The sequence below is a fragment of the Falco naumanni genome, chromosome 1 (genome assembly GCF_017639655.2).
Source record: "Falco naumanni isolate bFalNau1 chromosome 1, bFalNau1.pat, whole genome shotgun sequence".
Taxonomy (NCBI): Eukaryota; Metazoa; Chordata; class Aves; order Falconiformes; family Falconidae; genus Falco; species Falco naumanni.
In genome coordinates this window covers 97177576-97190258 of record NC_054054.1, presented here as the reverse complement: position 1 = coordinate 97190258, position 12683 = coordinate 97177576, and the positions used below count along the sequence as shown (strand labels likewise).

At 44.8% G+C, this 12683-nt stretch overlaps 1 protein-coding gene across 1 annotated transcript; it reads left to right on the top strand.

Moving 5' to 3' along the window:
* The first annotated feature begins 5974 nt into the window (after positions 1 to 5974).
* On the top strand, positions 5975 to 12416 carry LOC121095869 (BRI3 binding protein). The gene is made up of 3 exons (XM_040611246.1): positions 5975 to 6177; positions 7089 to 7191; positions 7848 to 12416. Exons 1-3 carry the CDS (start codon positions 5989 to 5991, stop codon positions 8264 to 8266), a joined length of 711 nt encoding a protein of 236 aa, XP_040467180.1. The 5' UTR covers positions 5975 to 5988; the 3' UTR covers positions 8267 to 12416.
* The last annotated feature ends 267 nt before the right edge of the window (positions 12417 to 12683 follow it).

The following is a 12683-nucleotide window of genomic DNA, read 5'->3' as shown; positions in this document are numbered from 1 at the left end:
TCAGCGAATGGTGAAAACAAAATTAATGTGTGCGCAACAGTTGTAGAGCTAGTTGTTGGCATCCAGAGCCTGCAGCTCCTGCGCTTAGGAAAGCTGTGTTATTACCTGTCTGTTGCGTATTGCCCTTTCCAAGAGCCGGATACATGTCAGAAGAATATTTACTCTTGAAACTTGTCCATTTCCTGGTAGAAGCGTATCTGTAGCTGAGAAATGACTCGGAGTAAGCGCAAACACACGCGGAGCTGACAGAGACCAAGGGGAAAACTAAGCAGAAGGCGTGGCTGGGAGCCGCTTTGTTCCCGTCTGGGATGCGTGTTCCCAGGCAAGTGCCGCAGGGAAGCGTGAAGGAGGTCGGTGGAAGTTTGTGGCGCTGGTGTTGCTGCCAGCAATGCGCGTGGGGGTTGTTCCTGGGCCGTGGATGGCGCGTTTGGTTTGGGTTTCACACCCCCGTTCCAAGGCCTCGGAGCCTTGGGTGGACTCGCTCCCAGGGGCCGGAGAGCTGGGAATGCCGGTGTTCTCCAAGGCCGGGAGTACGGCTGTGAGTCAGAAAATGCTGCTAATGTCCGTCTTCTCCTTCCAGAGAGCACGTCCGAGTGGAACATATCTGCGTCTTGGCCCTGAAAGGCGTGCTGCAAAGTTACTTGATACATATTTATTACAATTAATTATTTGTGATTACAAATAACACAGACTTTGTATCGATGCTGTTTATACCTCGCTGTGTAAATGAAGCTTCTTATGCTGCAGAAATGTCACACCGGTAAATACCCTTCACCGGCTGGTTTTCTCAGAGGGATGGTCTGAGCCCTGCAAGAGGAGGAGCTCGGGGGTGGGGGCGGCACTGGCTTTTTGTTTCTTTGGTTGGTTGGGTTTTTTTAATGCCACTAGAATGGAAGTGCTGCAGCGGTTTGCCTGGAGCTCAAATGGCCTTTTAATTAAAGCTTTTCTAATCATCATGACTTCCTTGTGCTCTAAATCACTTGACGTTGTCTGTAACAGGCTTGTTTGTCAAAGCAGAGATTGGTTTGTGATTTTATTTTTTTTTACAACTATCTATTCATTCAGAATGTAAAATTACACTACACAATGGCAGAACTCTGGAGCTGGGTATTAGTTCTGGCTTGGTGTGTGTCCGTCTCGGTACCGTTCGCAGCATTAACCTGTTAAGTGCTCTTGGCCATGGAGTGTAACTTGCATAAAGGAGATTCTTAACATCCCTTGAGATGTATCGTGTCCTTCTTTGGGGCTGGAAAGAATTAACTCCTGGGCTGCTGCAGCTGCGTTGGTGCAGGGCAACGGAGCTGCTGGAAACAACGCTGCAGACTGTCTGCTTTTGAATCCCGCTTTTGGGGGTTAATCCCATTGTATTTACTTGGCAGAGAAATTAAATATTTTGTACCAAATGGAGAGCAAGCACAATGCTAACATCTCTCTTGATGGAGAGAGCACGGGTTTTCTCATGCCTGAGGAATAATGCCGCTAAGCCACGCTGTCAGCTTGTGTTCATCCTAATGATTCCTGAGCCAAGGCATCCCTTGGGTGCGGCGAATGAAGAGACGGGACGCAGCTTGATGCAAGCAAATATCAATTTATTGTACAGAAGCACGAGGTTTTATAGACTTTCAGAAGCTGAGCGTTTTAAACAGATTGGTTCTTGAAGCTAAGCCTTGCATACTAGGCAATCCCTGATTGGTGGTTAACTGCCATCAATTAACTGCAAGGTGTTATCTTTCCTTGGCGCCATCCGTCTCCCACTCCCCTGTGCTCTGTAAACATGCCTCATCATGTTAATTGTTGTGTCTATTCACACTCCTCGTCCTCCCAGGGTTCGTGACCTACAAGCTCGAGCACATTCCCCTCAGCTAACTGATTGCCATGCATGGTCCTAGTTTGCAGACCGCTCCTGCATCTCCCCCTTCCTGTTGCACAAAAAGAACCTTTGAAACCGAACGAGTAAAAACAAGGTATAAGTAATAGAACAAATAAAAAAGCAACTAAGACATATTGTCAGTGTCAAAATAACCCACTGTCTCTGTTCCGTACAATTTTACAATTTTCCCTTTTTTGTTTTTGCACAGCTAGTACCAGGTTTGCCATGTTCTGCAGGGCCCTTGCAAACATGACAGCAACCAAGGTAATAGCAAACAAACAATACTGCCAATTGATTGAATGAATGCCAAAAAGGCTGAAATTTTCTCAGATTTTGATAACATGTTGCTGCAATGGGGCGCCTAAAATCCACGCAGCGCATACCATCAAAATCCTCACAGCCATATCCTTGAACCAACAACAAAAAGCAGTGGCAATTTTGACTCACATTCTTAACTGCCTACCAAACAACGTGATTTAACTCTTTAATGCTTTCCCTGCTGTTACTCCGGATAAGAGAAGAACGGCTGCGACACGTTCCCATCACAGCCTCCCACTACATTAGCATCTACAGAAAGACAATTATCGACACTCAAAGTGTAAACAATATCATCTTCTTTTGGATTAACATTATACATAGGTGGAAGGGCACACCAAACAAGAGCTGGTTCAGTCAAAAAGTTCAAAACATAGCATGCCTTCTCTGAACATACCTCTGGGGTCATTCCCTTCATTCCCTCTCTTTTTTATGCAAAGAGAAACACTTTTACCGTAACAGAGAAGCCCCTATTTACATCTCTGAGCCCGGAAGCAAACCGCAGCTGTATGCTCCACCAGGCTCAGGGCAGGAATCATTCATGCAGTTACATAGCTATGTATCTCTACAAGCGTGCAGACACCCGTTAAACACTAGATAACCATGTTTATCTTTCCTATTCTCCTTCACAATACCTAGCTGTTCTCTCATCTCTTGTTAGGTCAAATATTCTCCAGTTTCCTCTCCTGAATATCTCTTCAGACATTCTCTGTCCTCCCCTTTTTTGCTTGTTAGTTGCAAGGAGGCAAAGGGTGTATGTAGCTGGGTGACCATGACCTGCTTTATGTTACAATCAACTAAACGCTGGATACAGAAAAAAAAGCATGGGAGACCTAAGGCAAACGTCACTAAGGTGGTTAAAGATAATTATAATAAATCCTGTAATACTTTTGAGTCATGGCCCAAAGTTTCCCAGCCGTGAGAAGAGACCAAAGGCATCCCGCCCCTGGCTCTGTTGCAGATCTTTGTTTTAAGGCTTTTGAGTTTTGTATACTTTTGTAAATTAATTCACAGTGGTCACTCAGATTCACGTAACACATCCTATCAAAGTCTTCACACTTGTGTCCCTGTGCTAATAATAAAAATCAATAGCACCTCGGTTCTGTAGCAACATATGATGGGCAGAATCAACATCTGTTAATAAGCCAGAAAAAAAAGAACAGTATTTGTAGTATTACTTTGTTTAGCAAGCCAGTAGCCTAATTTACTAAGCAAGTTAAGAGCGTGTACTATTCTTACAGAAGAGATTAGAGAAGCAAAAATCTGTTATGCTGCATTCCAGAACTCAGCCTGAGAATTACAGTCTGCTGTGAGTTCTGCGTTACAATCATTTGACACATGTTGGGGTTGCGATTGTGAAAGCTGCCCGTTTACAATTTTCATTGACATTATCACAGCTAGTTTTAAAAGCATCCCTTGAGCTTCCTGATGTTCGACTTGTTGCAAAATATTCTGAAGCCAATCAATCAAGTTAGTATTAAAGTTAGTGACTCTCTAGGACCCTGCAAGACTGTGGCAAGACTCCCGCATCCGGACTGCCTTAATAGCCATCTCATTCATTTGCAAACAGTTGCCCCTGGGATACCTTGCCTGAGTCACAGAATCGGCACAGTTAATTTTCTCCAGCCAACTGCTCATAGTTAACAGCAATTCCCCGATTAAGGTTTTCAATCAAGGCCACTACACATAGCTCACAAAAATCAAATAACCACATCATATACTGTATCAGTTAGTACCATACAAAGCAATGACTTCCAATCATGCAGTGTGAGTGTATAAGGCTCTGCCATCACTTCAAGAAGGGACATAGCAAATGTATTATGAATCCTCCCTTCCCGCACTGCTTTGCTTAACCCTTTAACAGCCTCGTATTGCACAGGCTGCCACTCTGCAGGTTGATTTGTCTGACAAAATACTGAACATGCCATAGCGACTCCCAAATCCCATCACTTAAGTGTTTCCCACTTGCATTCCTGCCACCAGTCCCTCAGATCCCTTTCACCCTCCCCAAAAATACAATCAATGCATCAGGAGAGACGAGGGGGAGGGGGAAAGGTCTAGCTCCTTTTCCAGATCTATAGGACCTGGATCAAAAGGTTTATCAGTGTCAATAAAATCATTGTCCGAGTTGTCCTGTTCCCGTGCTTGGTCCTGTGTTGTGAGGGTCGCTGCAATCAGTGACAGAAGCTTTGGGGGCAGAGGAGGTGTGGACAGAATCTCCATCGCTGACGGTGTCTTGAGAAGAGTCGTGCTGTCGGTGGAATTTACAGCTTCCTCTGGTTTAGCACCGTTAGTAGAATTAGTCCACACTTGGCAAAGAGTAGTCAGAATTTGCCACCAAGATGCTAAATGCATTCCCGACACGGAGTTCCCCTCCGCGGCAGCATCATACAATTGGCTGCTGTATGTGCACACTTTCATTCTTTCAAAGTCTCTAAAGTTTCTTGGCTGCTCACCTGTCTCGATGAATACAGGTGTTATCCTCGGGGTTTAGGTTGTCCGCCTGGTCCAGACAGCAAGTTCAGCCAAGCCGTCTCCTCCGGAACGCAGCCCTCTTCCACGAGCTGTCTTTTTTCCGTCCTTATTCTTCCAAGGCTTCGGAACACCACCATAGGGGTCACCATTTGAGGAGACTGAGGCACGGACTCCCTGATCTGACTAGAAGACCCTTCATGAGTCCATATACGTCTCTTTCTGGGGACGAAGCCTGATTCCCCATTACGGATTTCCCACAGCTCACCTCTCAACTCCGGAGGGATTTCTGCCGGCTCCTGCTTCCTTTCAGCAGATCATTCAAAGTTCTGTGGGATTCGCTGCATGTCGCTCAGATAGGCGATTCGAGAGCCCTTCACGTCAGATCCTTAAACGCATCACGTCGGGGTCACCAATTTGCGGCGAATGAAGAGACGGGACGCAGCTTGATGCAAGCAAATGTCAATTTATTGTACAGAAGCACGAGGTTTTATAGACTTTCAGAAGCTGCGCGTTTTAAACAGATTGGTTCTTGAAGCTAAGCCTTGCATACTAGGCAATCCCTGATTGGTGGTTAACTGCCATCAATTAACTGCAAGGTGTTATCTTTCCTTGGCGCCATCCGTCTCCCACTCCCCTGTGCTCTGTAAACATGCCTCATCATGTTAATTGTTGTGTCTATTCACACTCCTCGTCCTCCCAGGGTTCGTGACCTACAAGCTCGAGCACATTCCCCTCAGCTAACTGATTGCCATGCATGGTCCTAGTTTGCAGACCGCTCCTGCACTTGGGAGCACTCAAGGAGGGCAAAGGTGGGACCTTACCCATGCCTTCATCTACCTGAGCAGAGTGGGAAGGGAAAACAGAGCCTGAACATTCCCAAAGGTACATGTCAACAGTTGTAAAGACGGTGGTCCTAGGCAGAGACATGGGAAATCATGATTAATTAAACAGTAAGGGAAAAAAAATTTTCCAGAGGGATTGTTAAATATAAAAATTAGCTCGGAACAAGCTAAATACTGTGACAACTCGCTCCCAATACTGGAAGAGGTTAAATATTGGGAGTGGTTATAGACCGGGGAAGCTAAATCCCGGGGTGAGGTGCTCACTGGACACAGCAGTAGACGTGAAGAGGCTCGTTTGGCCTGTAGGGTTTGCACAGGAGGACCGTCGCCCGCCCCATTTCAACGCAAGTTATTATTTTGTGATCTCGATAAACCCATTGAATGGAGGAGGGGCGTGGCACACGCTAGGCCCCACCCCGCTGGCGGAGGTGGCGGAGCGGCCTCCAGGCGGCGCTAGAGCAGCGTCGCTGCCTGGCTCGGGCGGCCATGGCGGGCGGGAGGCTGCCGGCGCTGCTGCTGCTTGCCCTGCTGCTGGGCGGCACGGCGGGGCCCGGCGCTTGGGCAGCGCGGAGCCGCGGCGCCGAGAAGCAAAACAGCCTCCGCCGCGCCGCCAGCGGCCTCTATCAGGGCGTCAGCGGCCTCTTCGGCGAGGACAACGTGCGGGCCCTGCAGAAGGTGAGGCGCTGGCCGCTTCCCCCGCCCCCTCCCAGCCCATCCCTTCCTTTCCCTGCGCGCCCTCTCCCCGCGCCGCTGCTGCCGGGGGTCCGGGCAGAGCCCCGCCGCTGGCCGCCCCCCCGCCCGGCTCCGTGCTCGGCGCTGGTCCCGCCGCGGTCTCGGCTGCCCGGCGAGCCCGCTTGCGGGCGAGGCGGCGGGGCGGCCGGAGCCTTGCTTTGGAAAGGGAAAGGGGAGGCGAGGCTTGACGTGGAGCGAACTGCAAAAGATATCGATAAAAGAAATCCGGAAATAGAGGTTATTGAAGGTGGGGGAGGTGGCCGGGGCAGGCGGCTGGCGGTGGGGAGCCCGCGAACTGGGGGAGGGTCCGTCTGCATCAGCAGAGCATCCTGTGCCTGTCGGGCCTCGGAGGAACTTGCAGGAAATCGGGCGTGCAGGCAGGCGGGCCTCGCGGTCCCCCGGTGCCTCCTTTCTTCAGCCGCTGGAACAAATAATAAATACCGCCAAAGTGACCTGTAAATACATTTGAGACACTTGAGTCTGATGCATCTCTTAGTTGCTCGATAAAACTAATTCCCTGGTTTGCTTTACCGATGTCCATTACTAGTAATAGTGTCTTTTTTACGCTTCAGAACAATGGTAAAGGTAATAAAGTGCATTTTTAAAGCCTGTCAACAAATACATTTACATGCCAAAATACCTAGAATAAGGGCAATCGGAATAAGTCAATTTATGATTTGCGAAGTTAAAAAACATTTGCAGAATTACAGGTTTTTTCCCCCCTTGGGGACTTCAAAATAGCCTGCAGTTCTTGTTTAATGAATTATAACTCTGTTCATGACTAATAAGTCTCACAGTATGTGTAAGGAACTCAGGAAATTTTATTTTTTTTAATTTTCAATTTTATTTCTCAGTTTTTCTCAAGGTTGACAGAGAGGTTTGTGAATGGGGTGGATATATTAATGGACACATTCTGGAGAATATGGACTGATTTGTTAGATGTTCTTGGAATTGATGGTAAGTGTGATGCCTGTTAACTCCTGAGCTGTATCAGCCTGTATTACTGTTTACAAGCATGGGCCGAGTGGTAAAATAATTGCATTTTATCATGCTGCATTAAGCATCCATCAGTGGTGTCTCTGTCCACTTCATGTGGCTTTGGTTTTGGTGTCAGTAGCTTCAAACGAGAAGACTAAAACCAGCCATTCCCTTTCTGTGTGTGTATCTACAGGATGTCTATAAAACCCATTACAAGTCACGGTTGGTTTCTTGGTATCATCATTAAATGGATGCACATGGCCAGGAATGGTGCAGGGAAATAAAGGAGGACTAGAAGAAAGACAGATGCAACTGGAGAGCCTTTATAAAATAACTTTGACAAAGCAAGATCTTTAATCTCAGTATGAATTTTGACCTTAGGCCCTACGGTAGTTTGGCTTTAAAGAAACTTTAGCTCCTCTGCTTTAAGGCAGTTAATTCAGGTGCATCATTGGAGCAGAGCCAATGATTTGAAACTGATCCATCCAGAAATGGATGAACTAGCTTTACCCCTGACTTCAGAAAACACAGCCATGGCCCCACTGCATGACCCTTTGAAGCTGTGCTTGCATTTTTACCCATACTGCTTCGGCATGCACTCATTAACATCCTGTAAATTTTCCTTTGTTTTTCAGCCTCCAACCTGACTCATTATTTCAGCCCAGCGGCAATTGCCAACAACCCGACCCGTGCTCTCCTGCTGATTGGTGCCATTTTACTTGCCTATTGGTTTTTATCTCTCTTCCTTGGATTCTTCTTCTATCTCCTGCACATGCTGTTTGGTCGCTTTTTCTGGATTGCGAGGGTTGCCCTTTTCACTCTCTCGTGTGTGTACATCCTCCAGAAGTATGAAGGTGACCCAGAACACGCAGTCCTGCCTCTCTGCTTTGTTGTAGCAGTCTATTTCATGACAGGGCCAGTTGGATTTTACTGGAGAAGAAACAGCAACAGCAGCCTTGAGGAGAAGATGGACCACCTCGACAGTCAGATCAGACTTCTGAACATACGTCTTTCTAGGGTGATTGAAAACATGGACAGAGGCAGTGACCAATGAACCAGCTCCTATAGACCACTGTACACCAGCTCTATAAAATTCCTAAGCACTGTCTCATTCAGAGTTACAAAGCAACAAAACATCACATGGTAAAAAGTGTGCAAAGTTATAACTTTTCATCATGTGTAAGACTAATTTATCTAGATTATACACTCAGCCATTATACTTGTAGGAAAAAAAAAAAACATGCCAACATTTAAAAAATTCAGCTGTATATTCAGAGTTTTATCCAGTACTAGAATTTTCTCAGTAGATAAACGCTTACTTTTACAAGCATTTAAAAACATCTTTTGTAAAGTTTTTATAAAAGCAAGTTGAGTAGTCTTTCAAATATTAAAATTGAGCTAAACATATGCAAATTTGACAATTAAAAAGTTAAAAAGAAAAAAAAATAATCTCAAGCTACCAAACACTTCCATCGAGAAGTAACTGCTGTGGGTCCACATTTTTTTTTCAAAGTTGAGAATGTTTTTGGTTTATTGTTGGCTTATTTCGTTGCCTTGAAGTTGCCTTTCATAGAGTATCAGATGAGGAAATTTCTGGTATCCAGGCCAAAAAAATTCACACCATAGCTTTTAATAGGAGGTGGGGAACAAAGGAGAAGGAAAATTTCACAAATTTTAAGTCCTTAAATGCCAGTCCAATATGAGGAATTGATAAGTGAATGTGTGGTGTTATTTCATTGCATTTCATCTCAAGAACTTTAGTTTGGTGTCTGAAAAGAAATCTTTTTTAATAAATAATTGACACAAAGGGAAGAGATGTAGTGTGGCAAATTGTAATTCATATTTGATCTTCACAGTGAAGCATTTTCCAGGCATAAGTGCATAGAGTAAAACATGATTTTTAATCTCAGGACCCATGTACTTTCTCAAAAAGGCAGCAGTTAAAACACTTGCAAATGTATTGTTGCTTAAATCTTTCTCAGGACCAATAAGCGGCAATAAATTATCTTCAGGAAGATCTGGATTTTTTTCTAAAATTGTAATAGTTTTATAGGAGCGTTTTGCTTGAAGTCTGTGTCCTCACTATCTTGCATTTTAAGGAGAGTGAGTCACCTTATGAGAAGGGTGTATTAAACGGTTATATTTCAAAGTGATGTAGGAGCTTTGAAGCAATTTTATTTTGAAGGATTCTACGTATTTGTAACCTTAGTATTAACTAGCTTGGTAGACTATCACTGGCTTTGTAAGGTTTGCTGAAATGCATTGAAACAAAGGTAACCTCAGGGAAGCAAGTCCGGTAAGTGGTTTAACTTGGTCACCGGTAGCATTCAAGGATATAAATGGGGGGAGGGAGGGGGAGCATCTAAACCATAGTGATGAGCACAGCATCGGTAGCATGAGAGGTAAAACGGGCTGCAGCTGAAGTACTTCATAGTGTCTAAATAAACAAGTAAAGAAAAAAAAGCAAGAGAAACTGGTCTGTGATAGGGCCATGCCAAAAAGCAAGGGGAACGATACAGATGGGTGGTCTGCCTGCTGTTGCTTTGCCTGTGAGCACCGTCTCCGGTGGGACTGGCCTGGGGCAGCTGTGCACAGACTGGCACTTGATCTTCACCTTCTTGTTTTGTTGGGCAGAGCTTATGTTGGATGTGACGCTTAACTGAATGTAACTGTGGGGTGAATTTATTTCTCTCTTTATGCTGAAGTTTAATACTCTTCTTAAAATGTGTGTTACTTGTCTAACCTCTTTCGGTCTGTATGTGACATTTACATGAAGGATTATTTGAAGATCCATATTAATGGCCTTTACTCCAAACTGTGATCACTTAAGTTCAACACGGTTGAAGTTCATATGCAGTTGGCACTGTTGTTATCTGTTTTAATTTTTTTATGGCACCTGTAAATTCCCCTGCTCTCCATTTTTCAAGAAATACACAGCTAGAGTTGCAAAGTAACTGCTTTTCATAACTTTAAATCCTTCCCGTAAACAGATAAGTACTATGGCAACAAATAGTCTGCTTTGTAAAGCTGAAAATGTAAATTGCAGTATACTCCTTTTTACAGCTCATTTTCCATAGTATTACGGAGTCTTCCCAGTAAACTCAGTTTTCCCTGCTGTTAGGGGACTGAGCTAAAACACCAACCTGGAAATTAGGACTTGATAAGCAAAGCTTGTCAGGTCTTTACGTGTTTCACTAAATTTGGGGCCTGAGGACCAAAGTCTGCAACTGTCGCTTGTGTGAGCGGCTCCATTGACTTCAGTAGGACTGTGTGCATGAGTCAGTTCTGCATAGATTATATTTTGTGTAATCCGCATTTATTGTTGAAGTTAAAAATACTGAATCGTTTATATATTAAGAGTTGTCTATGATAAAGATTTCTTTTAAAATCCTGTATAAAAGTTAATTTGGATTATAGTTTCTCCCTGTCCCGCTCTAATCATTTATCTTGGTTTTGTAAAATCAGCCCTCCTGTATTAATACTCTTAATTTTCATCACCCTGCTGCTTGGAAAGAATGTATTTTTGTATTTACTTGCATCCCATGTATAGAAAAATGTTATGTGAAAAGCGCTATATATAAAATTGGGTATTTTTAATCAGTATTTTTCCCAGCACTCAGTTTTCACGTTAGTCAAATTCAGAAGTAATGATTTTTTTTAAAGCACAATCTAATCTTCAATATATGTACATATATACTTTAAAAATGCTCTGTATTTTTAAACATGCACTGTAGTGAAAGCGCTTTGGGGACATGAATGTGTTACTGTATTTAATCTCTTTCAACTTTTGTAAATACCTTTTACAAATATTTTCCATACCAAGTCATCTAGTTTATCCATCGAGGTTTTTGCTCTGTTTTTTAGAACTCATTCCAGTGACAGTGGTTGCACTGCTTTTGTATTGCCATTGACGGGAGCATCTCGGGCAAACCCCCAGAGGGGCGCAGGTGTCGCTTTGTCACCCACGGATAAACTGAGACATAGAATTTGGCAGGCTTGCCCGAGTCGGTGGCAGAAATGGGAATAAACCCCCATGTCTCAGCTCCCTCCGCCTTCAGCTCTGACCACCAGACAGCTTGGCCGAAGGTGGGTGGCCACATCTCCCACCGGTGGGACAGCCAGCTTCCCTGGGCTCTGCCACGGCTGTGGGTGACCCTGCAGTGGAGGCTGCACACCCGCTGCAGCCTCTGCCTCCCTACCTGCCTGCTGGCAGCAGCCACACCAAGCAGCGTTGCCCCGTGTCACCAGCTGGCGTGACTTGGAGATGGGCTTCGGGCTGTCCAGGGTGCGAAATTCTGGTAGGGTCTGAAGTGTTTTAAACTTCATACTTTAAGACCTAATATTTGAAACTACTGAGTATTTTCGATACATTCAGTTTTGCAAAGCTAACATCCGTAGCGGTTTCTTTGCAAGCACACACCTCCGCTATAGATAACTAATTTGTCGTATTCGGAATGTAATGCTTTTAAAAGTGGTATTGGGTGTCAGAGTACAGTGTATCAAACCTGGTGTAATTCAGTGCTGTACTTAATAGTGCGTCCTTCAAATTGTGATTTGCTTTTTGAGACTCGTTGCATCGTTAGTGTGGAAAATAGACCAGTATCAATCTTTGCTCTTTGATGGCGTAGAAGTTTTTAAGAGTGATTTGCCTCATGTACTGATCCGTATTTGGCAGCTAATGATGTAAATGACCATAAGTTCTCTTTGTCTGGGTTGGAAAAATAAAAGGTTTTATTGTATCTGCATGTATTTGAAACTTTTGGATAATTCCATCGAACTGTGATGACAGCACATTTAAAAAAAATGATCTTTTCCTTTTGATCAGAAATTATCTTTGCTATGGTAGCACTCGTTATCGGCACTGATGTTAGTGATTCCACAGCCTGTTTTGTACATCGGATTTCAGGATTATAGTGTTTGTTTGAACAATTGTGGTTATGTAAAAAAAAAAAATATTTGGTCTGAAGAGATGTCTGTATGCTTTTGACATATGATCCATAGGCAAATATTAAGATTCTACTGATAATATTGTTAAGTAGTTACAAATATATCAGACTTATTTTTTACAGAGCTATACATGCCTTTATTTATTACTTATCAGACCACCCAATCAATGTACTATGTAGTTAAGTATTTGTAGACCAATTTCACAAATCAACTATGGTATTGTGACAAAGCTTAAAATAAATGTTTACTGAAACTTTGCACTGAGAAATGGATTGCGTGTGAGACAGGCCCCGGCGGAGCTCTCCCGGGGGGCAGCGGGCGGCGACCGGGCTGGTACCGGGGTCCCGGCTCCGTTGTGAAACACCCGGGTAGCAACGGAGGCGCGACCCGGCGCTGGGGCGGGCACCGGGACGGGGGGGGCGGGCTCGGCTCCGCTCGGCAGCGCTCGGGCAGGTGCGGCGGGCTCGGCCCCGCTCGGCTGGGGCGGGCCTCTGGGCCGAACGGCCGCCCCGCGCCGGCGCAAG